Source organism: Pimephales promelas, chromosome 2 (genome assembly GCF_988280905.1).
Source record: "Pimephales promelas chromosome 2, fPimPro1.hap1.1, whole genome shotgun sequence".
Lineage (NCBI taxonomy): Eukaryota > Metazoa > Chordata > Actinopteri > Cypriniformes > Leuciscidae > Pimephales > Pimephales promelas.
In genome coordinates, this window is record NC_142770.1 from 43349274 (window position 1) to 43367532 (window position 18259).

Here is an 18259-nt window from a genome sequence, read left to right on the forward strand (position 1 = left end):
ATTGTAGCCTCAGTTTCCTGTTCTTAGCTGAAAGGAGTGGCACCCGGTGTGGTCTTCTGCTGCTGTAGCCCATCTGCCTCAAAGTTCGACGTATTGTGCGTTCAGAGATGCTCTTCTGCCCACCTTGGTTGTAACGGGTGGTTATTTGAGTCACTGTTGCCCTTCTATCAGCTCGAACCAGTCTGGCCATTCTCCTCTGACCTCTGGCATCAACAAGGCATTTCCGCCCACAGAACTGCCGCTCACTGGATGTTTTTTCTTTTTCGGACCATTCTCTGTAAACCCTAGAGATGGTTGTGCGTGAAAATCCCAGTAGATTAGCAGTTTCTGAAATACTCAGACCAGCCCTTCTGGCACCAACAATCATGCCACGTTCAAAGTCACTCAAATCACCTTTTTTCCCCATTCTGATGCTCGATTTGAACTGCAGGAGATTGTCTTGACCATGTCTACATGCCTAAATGCACTGAGTTGCCGCCATGTGATTGGCTGCTTAGAAATTAAGTGTTAACGAGCAGTTGGACAGGTGTACCTAATAAAGTGGCCGGTGAGTGTATATATATGTATGAATGTATGTTGTCCTTTCATTTTTTCTTGTCTGACTCATCTTAATGAATGGCTCATTATTATGCGTGTCTCTCAGGTGAGAATCACCTAATTATTCATGATGAGGGCTGGTCTGTTCGCACCCATTCGCATATTGCCTTGGCAAACAAAAAAACTGTTTTTCACAATATAACCCAATTCACAGTTTTATGTAAATGATTAGGAGAAGGATTTTCAGATCATTGTGAAGAAAAAACCCTAGGCAACAATATCCATTAGTCAAAACAAGTCTTGTGGGCGCATATTTAGTATATGTTTTGTGGCCTTATTTCAGAAACTTTCATTTTAAATTTTTACAATAACCACGCATAAACAATATTCTCTCAAAAATACAAACATGTACAAACATGTTGCTCATAAGTTATGGTTGCCTGTCTGCTATATAGTGTAATTTCACCTGTGCCATTAATATGTTTATAATCAGCTAAAAAAAAAAAACACAGATATCAGGCCATGTCAGAACATCCCAAGGACCCCAAATAGCCCTTGGTCCCCAGAGGGTTAATATTGTAGTGGAGTAAGAGTGAAAGTAGATGCAAATTAAACATACTCAAGTAAAGTACAGATCCCCGAAAAAAATAACAAAGTATTTTTTACTTCGTTACCACCACTGCTAGTTTCTTTTTCTTCTATCAATCTTTTTGGTAACACTTTAAAATAATGGTCCGTAGTTAACAAGTAGCTATGCAGGAAGTAATAGGTAGTACTGCATTAACACCGAACTTAATACTATTAACTAATATGGAAGCAATATTAACTAAGCATTAAGTAATAGGTAATTTAGTACAAAGGTAGTTCCTTGGTAGGTATTTGATTGTTACTAAAGAATATATCCTCATTGAGAACTACTTGTGAACTAAGAAATAATAACCAATTAATTACTAATCACAAAAGTAACATGTCTAAAAAGTGAACAATTGTGGGGGTTTTATACTCTTAACATGGTCATAACATTTCAGAAGCATGTGCCTCAAATGGGTTCTTTGTGGAAACCAGTTTATGAAGTTTATATATCCTCCCAAATACATTAGCTAGGTTGAGATTGTGACCACTACTCTTGCCAGGATGGACGCATGTTCTCTGTTTATTTAAAACTTAAACATAAAATAATACTAATAATGACAGTTTTTAAAAATAAATCTTAAATAATTAGGAAGTGATGCTGACACCCATGATTGGATTAGTTCACTATTATGAGCTCTATTGAATGTCACATATATCTCAGACTCCAAAGACCTATAACTTTATGTTACAGTAGCTGTCTGAGGAGGACTTCTCTTTAGGGCATGAATATAAACATTGATGTTCACTTGTCAAAAACAATTAGCATCTTTAATGAAGAAATTGGCTGCATTTATGTTACGATAAGCGCAAAACCACATCTTCCAGATTACAGTGTTTGTTAGAATATTAGTGCCTCACAGAACCTGTACAGTATGTGTCAAATATAAAATTAAATTACTTGTATCATTCGTGAAAAACATGTTAACTCCTCAATAACTACTTAAGCGTTACCTTGTCATCCCGGAGTTAACATGTTTTTCACTTTAAAATAATGGGCCACATCACTAGTAGTTCCTGCGGGATAACATGTTAACTCCTAACTAACTACAAGCGTTACCTTGTCATCCCGCAATGTTTACACAAGGTAACGCTTGTAGTTAGTTAGGAGTTAACATGTTTTTCACTTTAAAATAATGGGCCACATCACTAGTAGTTCCTGCGGGATGACAAGGTAACGCTTAAGTAGTTAGTGAGGAGTTAACATGTTTTTCACAAATCATACAAGTAATTTAATTTTATATTTGACACATACTGTACAGGTTCTGTGAGGCACTAATATTCTAACAAACACTGTAATCTGGAAGATGTGGTTTTGCGCTTATCGTAACATAAATGCAGCCAATTTCTTCATTAAAGATGCTAATTGTTTTTGACAAGTGATCAATGTTTATATTCATGTCCTAAAGAGAAGTCCTCCTCAGGCAGCTACTGTAACATAAAGTTATAGGTCTTTGGAGTCTGAGATATATGTGACTGACATTCAATAGAGCTCATAATAGTGAACTAATCCAATCATGAGAGTGTCAGCATCACTTCCTAATTATTTAAGATTTATTTTTAAAAACTGTCATTATTAGTATTATTTTATGTTTAAGTTTTAAATAAACAGAGAACATGCGTCCATCCTGGCAAGAGTAGTGGTCACAATCTCAACCTAGCTAATGTATTTGGGAGGATATATAAACTTCATAAACTGGTTTCCACAAAGAACCCATTTGAGGCACATGCTTCAAATGTTATGACCACGTTAAGAGTAAAACCCCCACAACTGTTCACTTTTTAGACATGTTACTTTTGTGATTAGTAATTAATTGGTTATTATTTCTTAGTTCACAAGTAGTTCTCAATGAGGATATATTTCTTTAGTAACAATCAAATACCTACCAAGGAACTACATTTGTACTAAATTACCTATTACTTAATGCTTAGTTAATATTGCTTCCATATTAGTTAATAGTATTAAGTTCGGTGTTAATGCAGTACTACCTATTACTTCCTGCATAGCTACTTGTTAACTACGGACCATTATTCTAAAGTGTTACCATCTTTTTTTGTATTGCAACAGACATTTATTTGAGAACTGGATTGACTGTTCTGCAGGTTTTTGAGTCCTGCTGCAGAGGAAGCCTGTCAGTATGTGAATAGAGTTGTGGGTATAAACCCGTTACTCCAGAGAAAGCTGAATCTGATTAAACATGAACTAGGAGACACACGAGTGAATCAGATTGCTGCTCTACTGCAGGATAAACACTGTCAACTCAACACACTGGCGTGAGTATTGCTCATTTATTTATAATATTACTTTACTTTTAGTTGCAATGTTAGCCGATGATAATATTTGCTCACTTGTTTGAGTCAGGGCATTTTTTTCCTCAGCATCACACAGAGCCACAATTTAAAGTAAGAAAATTAAACAGCAAATTAAAAACACACAATTAAAACTTGGTCTCAAGCTTTAAAGAACAGTTGGATCATGGGTCAATAATTATTTCAGTTTCTGTAGAGGCAGAACAATGTTTTTTTTGTAATGAATCAAACATTTTTGTAACTGCTTTCAATTCAATGTTTGTATTTCTCAAAATGTAAAATGTCTAATTTTGATTAAGCATATACTGCAACTTGTAAAGATTAAACAAGTGCATTATAAAAGTCTGAACGCTAGTGATGGACGCTTTCGAAACACGCTTCATGAAGATACGATACCTTTCTGAATATTTTGTTTTGAATCAGAGGTTTGGAGTGTGTATCAAACTGCCCAGTGTTGTGCCTGAATGTGTTCAATGAACGATAGTTCATGAACGTGTTCATATTTTGGGCGAACGTGAATTAAACGGTACTATATTACTGCCTGATGAACGTTACTGTGAACGCGTTCATTCTGGTGCCTGTGAACGCACGCTCTCTCAGTTTAACTTCATACAATAGGGTGCCGGATTTCTATAGAGACTTTCAGGCAAAAACCCATATTTCTGGGTGGTGCAAACTGTCGATAAAATAATTGTTATCTGTGGTTGTATATGGGCTGTGGCAATAAATAAATAAATAAATAAATAAAGCTTGCAACATATGGAAAAAAAGAACTATAAATGAACTTAATTTTTTTAAGTATGAACTATGAACTGAACTAGTTCATTTTAAAATATGTGAAATGAACTTTGAACTTGTTCATGTAGAAAGTCAACTTTCCCAACACTGATAACTGCTAAAATCACATGATTTCAGGAACCGAGAATTCGTTACGTCATGACTGTTTAAAAACGTTGGGAATGTCAGTGGTTCACCGCTGGGGGAAGATTATCTCTGTGAACCCCTATCATGCAGATTCAATGAGATTGAACTGTGGGTTTAACCTGATCTCTGATCAGTTTTATTCATTTGTAGATGTTTTAATCAGACATTAGAGTAATTAAAGGGAATAATAGTAGTTTTTATGCCGTTTTTGGCCTGAGTTTTTGGCCAGTGTGTGTCGTTTCGAAACTACTCGCTTGCACGCTTAGATTAACGCTTCAAAACAGTAAATAATTTTAAAAGGAAATTGGTTTAACTGATTTGAAACTTAAAAGCTTTGTTTTTAACACCCGCTTGCGCCCCCTGCTGGTGATGTCGACTAACAGCAGATGGAGGCTCGGTAATCTACTGCTTTTCCTGCGTTTTCTGGACGTCAACGTTGAATTTACTGTTGAAATACAACCACTGAATTTGTGGAAGCGAATTTCCTTAGTGAAATAAAGTGGACCAAAAATTGCCTGTTGAAAATAATTTGTAAGTCTGTTTAAGCCAGTTCGGTATGGTGCAGATTGCGCGCGCAAGAGAGCCCTGCGAATCTGGGCGGGAGCTGTTAGCACAAGCGAGGCAGGCAGAGTTAGCAGTGGAGAAGTGGAGGAGAGCGATGAGGAGGAGGAATTCACCAATGAACTTGTAGTTGAGGATCACGGTACTGACTGACAGAACTAGTGTGACTGGGTTTTAAAACAGACTATTGGAAACTAAATGCTGCTGTAGCTCTTCAATAAGATGATCATCATAGATGTCAACTATTGTTATTTCTCTGTCTTCAGTCTGGGTGATTGCAGTATTACAGAGAAACAGAGTCTCATCCTGACTTCAGCTCTGAAATCAAACCCGTCACACCTGAGAGAGCTTGACCTGAACAGGAATAAACTAGGAGACTCTGGAGTGAAAAACCTCAGTGATCTGCTGATGAACCCACAATTCAAGCTGGAGAAACTACAGTAAGTGTCTTTATACTGTACAGCAATTACAGTGTGACAGGGCCTATGTTTCATTAGGTGTGTTTACATTAATGTTTGTCGAGAAAGACCCTTATATTGTGAACGGCACATATAGCCTAAGGCAGTGGTAGGCAACTTCGGTCCTGTAGAGCCGCTGTTCTGCAGAGTTTGGATCCAACACTGACAAAAACCTCTGCCTATAGCCTTCGTAATCCTGAAGACATTTGCTGCGTCCCAATTCGCTTACTAATACTACTCCCTACTATTTGGAATGGATAGTATGCGAATTGGGAGCTTGTTCAGGTGTGTTTGATTAGGGTTGGAACTAAAGGGTTGGAACTAGTCCCTAGCCTATTCCTGTAATTATTGTTTCTTTTTTATGATTTTATGAATTTTCACTGAGAAAATTGAAAGCAACAGAATCACAATCGTAAACTATCAATCTTTGCTCGCGCCTTATAATTCAGCCGCAATTATCACCCCGCAAGAAAAATTACAATGCTTTACAACCATAGAACAAAAAAAGTTAAATAAACGTATCACTTCATCTAAAACAACAACATGTTTATTAGATCCTATACCAACTAAACTACTGAAAGAAGTGTTACCTATCGAGGAAGAGCCTCTTCTCTTAGTAATTATTAACTCATCTTTATCTTTAGGTCATGTTCCAAGAATGTTCAAGCTGGCATTTCTAAACTCTTATTAAGAAACCACAATTAGATCCAAATAACCTAGCAATTTACAGACCCATCTCAAATCTTCCATTAATGCCAAAAATATTTGAAAAAGTTGTGTCCGCTCAACTCGTCTCTTTCTTGCAAGAAAACGACATCTATGAAAAGTTTCATTCTGGGTTCAGGCCACATCATAGCCCTGAAACTGCGCTTGTTAGAATCACAAATGATCTACTTCCAGCTTCGGACCAAGGCTGTACCTCAATGCTAGTTTTACTTGATCTTAGCGCTGCATTCGATACTATAGGTCACACAATACTATTAGATCGACTACACAATTACATTGCTGTTCAAGGACAAGCATTAAGCTGGTTCGGTCATACTTATCTGACCGCTACCATTTCGTCTACTTAAATGGAGAAAAATCAATCACAACTTCGGCAAACTATGGAGTGCCGTAGGGATCTGTGTTAGGCCCTTTATTATTCTCAATATACAGTATATGCTGCCACTTGGTAATATTATAAGGAAACATGGAATTAGTTTCCATTCTTATGCTGATGACACTCAAATATATATTTCATCACGGCCAGATGAATACGCAAAATTATCCAAAATGACCGATTGTGTTAATCATATAAAAGATTGGATGACGCGTAATGTTCTTTTATTAAATCCAGACAAGACAGAGGTAATACTTATTGCTTCTAAAAAACGTCCAAATCTTTCGCAGCACGACTTTAAAGCTGGGGTATGTAACTTTTGTAAAAAATATTTTTTACATATTTGTTAAAACTGTCATTATGTCCTGACAGTAGAATATGAGACAGATAATCTGTAAAAAAATCAAGCTCCTCTGTCTCCTCCCAGTGGTCCTATTGCTATTTGCAGAAATACAACGCTCCCGACAGAAACAACCAATCAGAGCCAGGAGGAATGTCTTAGCAGTGTCAATCACGTTCGTGTACCCGCTGATCACACCCCTCTCTTGAAACCTGCTAATTCACTGGCTTGTCATGTTGCTGAAATAATGTACTAGCACACCTTATCTAGCATTATATATCGCTATAATAATTACTTATGTAAGGGTTAATGCCCGACGAGGTGTCCATTGTCAGGTTTTAATGGACGACGGCGAGGCGTGAACCGGCCGACGCGCAGCGGAGGACCGAAGTCCATTAAAACCTGACAATGGACACCTCGGAGGGCATTAACCCGCTTATACCATGGTCACTTGCCAAATAAAACATTTTTAAAACATTAACTGCTAGTTTATATTTTAATTCGGCTAAATCTAGTTTTTACAAATAATAACTTGCCTGGTTTAACTTATTTAGCAACCGGAGATATTTATAGTCCGCTCAGCTTGTAGAACCCTTCAGGTTCAAAATGCATTTTTTTTTTTCATGAAACACAAAGGTAGGCATAGTTATTATTATTTTTTTATTACACATAAAACAATTAATCAAACAGGCTCCTTAGGCTTGAAACACTGTACTCTCCTCCTGACTTAGTTGTCTGGACAGCTGCGTAAAACTCCCGCAGGGTCTCATTCAGAGCAGCAGCGGTGTAATTTTCTTTGTGACGTTTCTCCGTTTTATTTACATTTTTTTCTTTCTTCAGCAGCATCCCAGTCGTAAAAGTTGTCATATTCTCCATAAATGTTCAAAGAAAAAGTCGTTCATTGTTGTATTAGTAGGCTATGTAATGTCTAACTAACGTTAGATGTTTGTTTTGATAGAGCAAATTGTTAACGGATACTTTGACTGCCTGTTGCTATGGTTACTCACAGCTGTTGTGGGCAGCGCATTTATTTATTAATTTCGAATGGTAAACAGGCAGTTTCACCAGAACTACTTTACTAGGTGTCCTCTATCACTTTTTAACGGACACCCTGCAGCCAATCAGAATCGAGTATTCACCCAGACCATGGTATAAATACTGTAACGTTAGTTACCGTTATATTAACGTTATCTTACTAGCTATTTATAACTTATAGAAAGAGTAACATAAAGTTACATGGATTGCAAAATACATAAGGATTTGAGGACCAAGTTTGTAGTCAAAGTATGGGCAGGCCATAGTCAATGTAAAGCATATTGTTGACGTTTAGTCCCTATCAGTGAATGTGCCATAACTATTTATCCGCCGTCATCGGTGGCCCTGTTTACTAGCCTGCGCGTTCACGACCAGCTCTGCTGTGGGGGACGAGCTGTGGAGGGAGGGCTGTAGCGCAGCAGAGCAGAGAGCAAGGGGGTGGGACCTGTTGTTGTGCTTGTTCAAATTTTCAGACTAAGTCAACGTTTTCTCAAAACTCCCTACTGCAGCTTTAACATATTAGGATGCCCTGTTACTTTATCCACTACAGTAAAAGACCTGGGTTTTATATTAGACTGCAACCTGTATTTTGAAAAGCATATTTCATATGTTACAAAAACAGCCTTTTTCCACCTTAGAAACATTGCTAAGCTAAGTAACATGCTATCAGGCTCTGATGCAGAAAAGTTAGTTCATACATTCATGACCTCGAGACTAATTACTGTAATGCTTTATTCAGCGCAGTCTCATCCCAAGAACTTATATGTCAGATATATGACTTCTTGGGATGAGACTGTGTTACTTTATTTGCTGGTTGTCCTGCATCCTCAATAAACAAGCTACAGCTTGTCCAAAATGCAGCCGCTAGAGTTCTTACTAGATCAAGAAAATAAGATCATATAACACCGATTCTATCATCACTTCATTGGTTACCTACAAAGTTCCGTATTAAGTACAAGGTATTGCTTTTGACTTATAAAGCTCTAAATGGTTTAGCTCCAGTCTATTTAACGGATCTTCTATCGCCCTACAACCCATCGCGCTCTTTAAGATCACTAAATTCGAGGCTTCTGGTCAGGATATCCAGATCCACCAAAGGAGGGAGAGCATTTTCACATTTAGCTCCAAAGCTCTGGAATAGCCTTCCTGATATTGTTCGCTGCTCAGACTTGCTCTCCCAGTTTAAAGCTAGACTAAAGACGCATTTATTTAGCCTGGCATTCATATAAATTTCTTATCCTACAGTTACTGTAAATTTGGCCTCTAGTTCATAAATGCCAGAGGAGAACTGGCCCCCGACTGAACCTGGGTTCTCCCAAGGTTTTTTTTTCTCCATTGGGTCATCTGATGAAGTTTTAGGACACCATCGGGTCACTTGATGGAGTTTTCCGGTTCCTTGTTGCCACTGTGGCCTTTGGCTTGCTCAGTTGGGATATTCAAATTAAATGACCCGTCATACCATTGATCAGCTCTACCAAACTTGATTGTCTTTTTTTCATGAATAAACAAACACTGTTGGTTGTCTTGGTTGATACTGTGAAGCAGCTTTGATACAATCTGTATTGTGAAAAGCGCTATATAAATATATTTGACTTGACTTGAATTTAATAAAGGACTGTGTCTCGTATTCTGTCCAAACAATCAGTGTACTTTTGTGTCCATTCGTTTTTAATTTTTTAACCCGTAATTTTGCAGAACGAAATGTGAACGGTTGTTGTATTTTTAAATCGCAAAGTTGAACACCAAAATTTTATTTGAACTGTGCAAACCAAATGCTGCGCAAAAAATAAATAAATAAATAAATAAATATTGACAGATTTTTGTTTTATGACTTTTTGCCCCTTTATTAAACATTTAAAACATTCACAAATAAATATGATTTTTTTAAAATTATTTTACATGGTTTTCTAAGGCCAAATAAGAACCTGGAAATTATATGTTTCCTGCAGTGCTGAATGAGAAGAGCCAGATATGTCTCTGGAACCTCAGCCAACAGAAAGGTGATTTATAGGCGAGCTATAGGCTAATGATAATAAATATGTCTGAAAAAATAATGATGCATTTTAATAGTTTATTAATAAACTTTTGTTTTCTAAATCAGTGTCGGCTAAAACATATCTCCATCTCTGCTGTAAGTCGGATCCACCTGAGAAATGCACCTCTCATGCAGATTACATAATGGGAAGGTATTAGCTTTCGATTCGAATTTGTTCATTTTAAAGTGGATCTTTCAAGCTTTAACCTACATAGGCTATATTTTGTTTCAGTTCTCGTAGTCCAGTTCACAGAGACCATGAAAACGTGTGTGACGATCTGTGGCTGGAGTGCCCTCTTGAGCCTCTGGGGGGAACTCCTTCCTAGTTTATTGTTTCCATTATGTTTTTCCCCTGGACTGGTTATGGTTGATTTTATGCACCTGTGTTCTATTATCTTGTTTAGCGCACTGAGTGGCCCTTTGTACCATTGCTCAGTATTGTTAGTGTATGACTGTTTCGAGTGTTTTCCTGGTTTCTTGTTTCCGAGTATTTTCGAGTTTCACGGTTCCTGGACTCCCTGCCCTTTTCTGGTCTTCCCGTTTGCCTTATCCCTGCATTGTATTATTGCTGATCTGGACTGCTAACCTGGTTTTGACCCCTGCATGTTTCTCTGTATCTCTCTCTGGATTCTCCTCTTAATAAAGCCTGCGTTTGGATCACCTCTGTCCACGTTCCATGTGCAGTTTTATGACAACGTGCCTGATTGTTTTATTTTATTTTACAAAAGTACACAGTTTTCTTGTTATTTTGAGTTTACGCGAATAAAAATGTCACGCGGGTGGGGTGCTGGAGAGCAGGAGTGCAGACGGAAGGAATAGGAGGAGTCCAGATTCACATGGAAGATAACATTTTAATTCTGGATACAGGCAGGGATACAGGGTAACACGGGGTAACATTAGACGTCGACCGACAATCATGGGTAAAACAGAGGGAACTAAATACACAGAATAATCAAACATAATGGGGTGAGAACAGGTGAAACAGATGATGATGACGAGGAACAGGTGGCTGATGAGGGAGTGAACACGGGATAGGGTGACGAGAGGATCCTGGGAAATGTAGTGCTGAAGACAAGACAGACTGGTGCAGACGGGCGGAGCAGGCTGAGCAGGCTGAGGGCGTGGCCAGGGCGGAGCAGGCTGAGGGCGTGGCCAGGGCGGAGCAGGCTGAGGGCGTGGCCAGGGCGGAGCAGGCTGAGGGCGAGACCATGGTGAAGCAGGCTGAACGGTCTCCGGCACAGGCTGGACGGTCTCTGGCGCTGGCTGGACGGTCTCTGGGGCTGGGCTGGTCGGGCCCAGCGAAGAAGAGAGCTCGGGCTCGGAGAAACTGGACGGAACCAGCAGTGAAGAGCGTTCAGTCTCTGGAGGACTGGACGGAACCAGCAGTGAAGAGCGTTCAGTCTCTGGAGGGCTGGACGGAACCAACAGTGAAGAGCATCCAGTCTCCGGAGGACTGGACGGAACCAGCAGTGAAGAGCATTCAGTCTCTGGAGGGCTGGACGGAACCAGCAGTGAAGAGCATACAGTCTCTGGATGGCTGGACGGATCCAGCAGAGAAGAGCGTTCAGTCTCTGGATGGCTGGACGGAACCAGCAGTGAAGAGCATACAGTCTCTGGAGGGCTGGACGAAACCAGCAGTGAAGAGCGTTCAGTCTCTGGATGGCTTGACGGAACCAGCAGTGAAGAGCATACAGTCTCTGGAGGGCTGGACGGAACCAGCAGTGAAGAGCGTTCAGTCTCTGGATGGCTGGACGGAACCAGCAGTGATGAGCATACAGTCTCTGGAGAGCTGGACGGAACCAGCAGTGAAGAGCGTTCAGTCTCTGGATGGCTGGACGGAACCAGCAGTGATGAGCATACAGTCTCTGGAGAGCTGGACGGAACCAGCAGTGAAGAGCATTCAGTCTCTGGAGGGCTGGACGGAACCAGCGGTGAAGAGCATTCAATCTCTGGAGAGCTGGACGGGACCAGCGGCGAAGAGCATTCAGACTCTGGAGAGCTGGACGGGACCAGCGGCGAAGAGCATTCAGACTCTGGATGGCTGGACGGAACCAGCAGTGAAGAGCATACAGTCTCTGGAGGGCTGGACGAAACCAGCAGTGAAGAGCGTTCAGTCTCTGGATGGCTTGACGGAACCAGCAGTGAAGAGCATACAGTCTCTGGAGGGCTGGACGGAACCAGCAGTGAAGAGCGTTCAGTCTCTGGATGGCTGGACGGAACCAGCAGTGATGAGCATACAGTCTCTGGAGAGCTGGACGGAACCAGCAGTGAAGAGCGTTCAGTCTCTGGATGGCTGGACGGAACCAGCAGTGATGAGCATACAGTCTCTGGAGAGCTGGACGGAACCAGCAGTGAAGAGCATTCAGTCTCTGGAGGGCTGGACGGAACCAGCGGTGAAGAGCATTCAATCTCTGGAGAGCTGGACGGGACCAGCGGCGAAGAGCATTCAGACTCTGGAGAGCTGGACGGGACCAGCGGCGAAGAGCATTCAGACTCTGGAGAGCTGGACGGAACCAGCGGCGAAGAGCATTCAATCTCTGGAGAGCTGGACGGAACCAGCGGTGAAGAGCATTCAATCTCTGGAGAGCTGGACGGAACCAGCGGTGAAGAACATTCAATCTCTGGAGAGCTGGACGGAACCAGCGGTGAAGAGCATTCAGTCTCTGGAGAGCTGGACGGAACCAGCGGTGAAGAGCATTCAATCTCTGGAGAGCTGGACGGAACCAGCGGTGAAGAGCATTCAATCTCTGGAGAGCTGGACGGAACCAGCGGTGAAAGCTCGGGCTCGGCAGGGCTGACGGTGAGCGCAGGCTCGGCAGGGCTGACGGTGAGCGCAGGCTCGGCAGGGCTGACGGTGAGCGCTGGCTTTCTGGGAACAAGCATCAAGCGGGGGCGCCAAAACAGGAGTTCATGCTCAGGAGGACTGGACGGAACCAGCGGGGAAAGCTCGGGCTCGACCAGACTGACGGTAAGCGCAGGCTTTCGGGGAACGAGCATCAAACGGGGCCGGCGAATCGGGTGTAGAATCTCTTGGAAAATCCCGGCGTCCATGTTGCTTTTTGGTGGTCGGTCGATCTGTCACGCGGGTGGGGTGCTGGAGAGCAGGAGTGCAGACGGAAGGAATAGGAGGAGTCCAGATTCACATGGAAGATAACATTTTAATTCTGGATACAGGCAGGGATACAGGGTAACACGGGGTAACATTAGACGTCGACCGACAATCATGGGTAAAACAGAGGGAACTAAATACACAGAATAATCAAACATAATGGGGTGAGAACAGGTGAAACAGATGATGATGACGAGGAACAGGTGGCTGATGAGGGAGTGAACACGGGATAGGGTGACGAGAGGATCCTGGGAAGTGTAGTGCTGAAGACAAGACAGACTGGTGCAGACGGAGGACTGTGACAGAACTCCCCCCTCCCGGGAGGCGTGACCTACCGCCGCGGAACAGAGGAAGGAGGGGGGACGAACTGGGGCCTGAAAGGGGCGTGGCCAGGGCGGTGCAGGCTGAGGGCGTGGCCAGGGCGGAGCAGGCTGAGAGCGTGGCCAGGGCGGAGCAGGCTGAGGGCGTGGCCAGGGCGGAACAGGCTGAGGGCGAGACCAGGGCGAAGCAGGCTGAGGGCGTGGCCAGGGCGGAGCAGGCTGAGGGCGTGGCCAGGGCGGAGCAGGCTGAGGGCGAGACCATGGTGAAGCAGGCTGAACGGTCTCCGGCACAGGCTGGACGGTCTCTGGCGCTGGCTGGACGGTCTCTGGGGCTGGGCTGGTCGGGCCCAGCGAAGAAGAGAGCTCGGGCTCGGAGAAACTGGACGGAACCAGCAGTGAAGAGCGTTCAGTCTCTGGAGGACTGGACGGAACCAGCAGTGAAGAGCGTTCAGTCTCTGGAGGGCTGGACGGAACCAACAGTGAAGAGCATCCAGTCTCCGGAGGACTGGACGGAACCAGCGGTGAAGAGCATTCAGTCTCTGGAGAGCTGGACGGAACCAGCGGTGAAGAGCATTCAATCTCTGGAGAGCTGGACGGAACCAGCGGTGAAGAGCATTCAATCTCTGGAGAGCTGGACGGAACCAGCGGTGAAAGCTCGGGCTCGGCAGGGCTGACGGTGAGCGCAGGCTCGGCAGGGCTGAGGTTGAGCGCAGGCTTTCTGGGAACAAGCATCAAGCGGGGGCGCCAAAACAGGAGTTCATGCTCAGGAGGACTGGACGGAACCAGCGGGGAAAGCTCGGGCTCGACCAGACTGACGGTAAGCGCAGGCTTTCGGGGAACGAGCATCAAACGGGGCCGGCGAATCGGGTGTAGAATCTCTTGGAAAATCCCGGCGTCCATGTTGCTTTTTGGTGGTCGGTCGATCTGTCACGCGGGTGGGGTGCTGGAGAGCAGGAGTGCAGACGGAAGGAATAGGAGGAGTCCAGATTCACATGGAAGATAACATTTTAATTCTGGATACAGGCAGGGATACAGGGGAACACGGGGTAACATTAGACGTCGACCGACAATCATGGGTAAAACAGAGGGAACTAAATACACAGAATAATCAAACATAATGGGGTGAGAACAGGTGAAACAGATGATGATGACGAGGAACAGGTGGCTGATGAGGGAGTGAACACGGGATAGGGTGACGAGAGGATCCTGGGAAGTGTAGTGCTGAAGACAAGACAGACTGGTGCAGACGGAGGACTGTGACAAAAAATAGTTGTGAATAATGCATTATTATTTTCTATATGGCTGGGAATGATAGAGTAATCTATATCTTTAAAGCACTGTATTATTATTGCCAAACCTGTATTATGAATGACATTTGACAAATTGCTTTCTAAATATGCAGCCTAATAAATTATATAATAATGTAATGATGATTATTTTTGTTATGTGTAGCTACATAGATCCCAAACCCATACCTAAGTATTTTGTGATCTGGTGAAATAAAGATGAAGATCTCTCTTCCTCTGTCTGTATTATTTGCTGATGAAGATGATGTGTCTCTTATTTTCTTCATCCCCTCTCTCTCTCTCTCTCTCTCTCTCTCTCTCTCTCTCTCTCTCTCTCTCTCTCTCTCCCTCTCTCTCTCTCTGCTAATGTAGGTTAAGCTGGTGTTATATGACAGATGAAGGTTGTTCTGATGTGACTTCAACTCTGAAATCAAATATGTTACACCTGAGAGAGCTATGCCTGAGCGGGAATAAACTAGGAGAATCTGGAGTGAAAAACCTCAGTGATCTACTGATGAACCCACAATTCAAGCTGGAGAAACTACAGTTAGTGTCATTATACTGTACAGCAATTACAGTGTGTCTGAAGTGGTAACACTTGATAATAACTACACGCTATTAATCATTACGTGAGCTTAGAATTATAAGGTTCTATCTCCACTTTTGGTCGAAATTGAGTTTTTGACATAATCTGATCCATTAGGTGTTTATTAATGCCTGTGTGGTGTTATTTTTCTATAAAAAAAAAGATTAATAGATAAAGCTATAATAGAAAATTATTCTACACAACAGTTTTGCCAGCTGGGATGTAAAAACTTTGACGCTCAATATCTCAGAACTACCCTAAACGGAGATAGAACCTTATAATTATAAGCTCACGATTAGTTAAGCATGAGTAAACAGTTAATTCATCATTTTTAAAACATTAATAGTGTAACGAAGCTCGAGACAGATTGGAATCCATTTGCAGCTTTATTGAAGACAGGTCAAACAGGCAAGGGTCAGAGATCGGCAGAACAGGGTTATCACTGGACAGGCACAGAGATTGGTCAGATAACAGGCAGAAGATCAGGACAGGCAGCAGACAACGGTAATCCAAAATAATCCGAATCAGGGCAGGCAGCAGGCTAACGAGGGTGGTAGAACAATCCGAGGTCGGTACACAAAAAGGCAGATCAGGGTTAAACGCTCAGTCATTACAGCCGTGGCAATGCAATACTTCGCACTGAATCAATGTTTGAGTGTGGCTTAAATAGGAAGTCTGATGAAGTTCAGGTGTGTGTGTAATCCGTCCCAGGGGTGGTGCATTATGGTAAGTGAAGTCCTGATACGAGTTAGTACTCTGGTGATGGCTCCCTCCTGCGAGCAGCTCCTGAGGCGAGAACGTTGACGACGCCGGGGTCTTCCACGGGGTCTAGGGGCCGGTTTCTCCGGGTAGCTTGGGTGAAACTCCTCCGTAAGCGATGGATCCAGAATATCACTGGCGTTGACCCAAGATTGTTCCTCCGGACCGTACCCCTCCCAGTCCACCAGATATTGGAGAACGTTACCTCGGCGCCTGGAGTCCAGCACTTCATGCACTCGGTACGCCTCCTCGCCGTCAATCAGGAGCGGTGCAGGATCTGGGGCTGTGGCTCCCGCTTCCGACACTCCCCTCGGGCCCACAGCAGGTTTCAATAGGGATATATGAAATGTAGAAGAAATACGGTAATCAGCAGGTAAATCCAGGCGAAAAGACACAGGGGTAACTTGTTTCACTATTTTAAAAGGACCAACATACCTGGGACTGAGTTTACGGCAGGGAAGTCGAAGTCTCAGATCTCTAGTGGAAAGCCACACCCATTGACCAGCGCTGTACTGCGGGCCAGGGCGCCGACGACGATTGGCCTGTAGTTCTTGTCTTCGGACAGCATGAAGGAGATGTCTATGGGCCTGATCCCAGATCATTTCACTCTTGCGTAGCCATTCGGTCACAGAAGGTAATTCTGTCGGTTCTCCGGACCAAGGAAATAGGGGAGGTTGAAAGCCGAGTATACACTTGAAAGGAGTTACACCTGTAGCTGGTTTGACCAAAGAATTTTGTGCGTATTCTGCCCAAAATAAATATCTGCTCCACTCGGGTTTGTTCCTTTTGACAATAAGCTCTTAGAAAACGTGTGACATCTTGATTCAGGCATTCAGTCTGTCCATTGGATTGAGGGTGGTATCCTGAGGTTAAACTAATGTTGACATTTAAACTTTTAAAGAATGCAGTTCAGACTCTAGAAGTAAACTGAGGGCCTCGATCAGAAACAATGTCTTCAGGTAGACCATAAAAACGGAACACTTGGTTGCAAAGAATTTCGGCTGTTTCTAAAGCAGTAGGGAGTTTGGGTAGGGGTATGAGTCGGCATGCTTTGGACAAACTGTCCACTATGGTAAGAATGGTGGTGTGCCCTTGAGATTTGGGTAGATCGGTGATGAAATCGATTGCAATATGAGACCAGGGTCGTTGGGGTGTGGGGAGTGGTGTTAATAGGCCTGCCGGTAGCTGTCTGGGTGTTTTGGACATGTTACAATTGACACTACTCTTCACTTGTTTGGTGGTATCAAGCGATAATGTGGGCCACCAAAAGCGGTTCTGTGGGAGCTGAATCGTTGCCGTAATACCTGGATGCCCAGAGCTGGGAGTTGAATGAACGTGATCGATGAGTCTGGCTCTGAATGCTTCCGGGACAAACAGTCGATTGTCTGGACATGCCGATGGGGTCTGCGTGTGATTGTTAGCCTGCTGTATTTCAGTGATAATATCCCATTGGACGGGAGCCACCAGTAGACTGGACTGGATAATGTTTTCTGGAGTGGAATTTTGAATGGTACCTTCAGCTTGACGTTTTTGGACCCTGGGCGATATGTGACGGTGAACTGGAAACGGGTGAAAAATAAAGCCCATCTTGCCTGTCGAGGATTGAGACGTTTTGCAGATCGTAGATATTCTAAGTTCTTGTGATCGGTGAAAATGATGAAGGGTTGACTAGCTCCTTCCAGCCAATGTCGCCACTCCTCTAATGCTAGCTTCATTGCCAGTAATTCTCTATTCCCCACATCATAGTTCTGCTCTGCCGGTGAAAGTTTGCGGGGAAAAAAAGCGCATGGAAACATCTTCTCAGGATTACCTTGTCGTTGAGATAACACTGCCCCCACACCAGTGCTTGAAGCGTCAACCTCCACAATGAATTGTCTCTCGGGATCCGGATGATGGAGAATGGGTGCAGAAGTGAATCGAGACTTGAGTTCCTCGAAAGCCTGTTCCGCCTCATTGGACCATTTTAGTTTGGACGGTTGGCGTTTGGTCATAGCCGTGAGAGGGGCAGCAATGATACTGAAGTTGCGAATGAATCTTCTGTAGAAGTTTGCAAATCCTAAAAACCGCTGTAGTTCCTTCAGAGTCTGAGGTAACGGCCATTCCAGAACCCCCTTTACCTTCTTTTCGTCCATGGCGACCCCCTCCTGGCTGATAATGTAACCCAAGAACGATGTGCTCGTCTGATGAAATTCACATTTCTCTGCTTTGGCGAAGAGCTGATGTTGAATGAGTCGTTCAAGGACTAACCTGACCTGTTGAACATGTTC

General features: G+C 43.3%; 2 protein-coding genes across 2 annotated transcripts in view; one reads left to right on the forward strand and one right to left on the reverse strand.

The window, feature by feature from the left end:
* The window catches only part of LOC120461325 (uncharacterized), a 274723-nt gene that overhangs the window by 173209 nt on the left and 83255 nt on the right, over window positions 1-18259 (reverse strand). The gene's annotated exons all lie outside the window — the stretch shown is intronic.
* The window catches only part of LOC120480097 (ribonuclease inhibitor-like), a 54298-nt gene continuing 41223 nt past the window's right edge, over window positions 5185-18259 (forward strand). Inside the window, exons 1-2 of the mRNA XM_089135446.1 lie at window positions 5185-5402; window positions 15020-15193. Coding sequence (XP_088991572.1) covers window positions 5185-5402; window positions 15020-15193 — 392 coding nt within the window. The remainder of the gene's footprint in view (window positions 5403-15019; window positions 15194-18259) is intronic.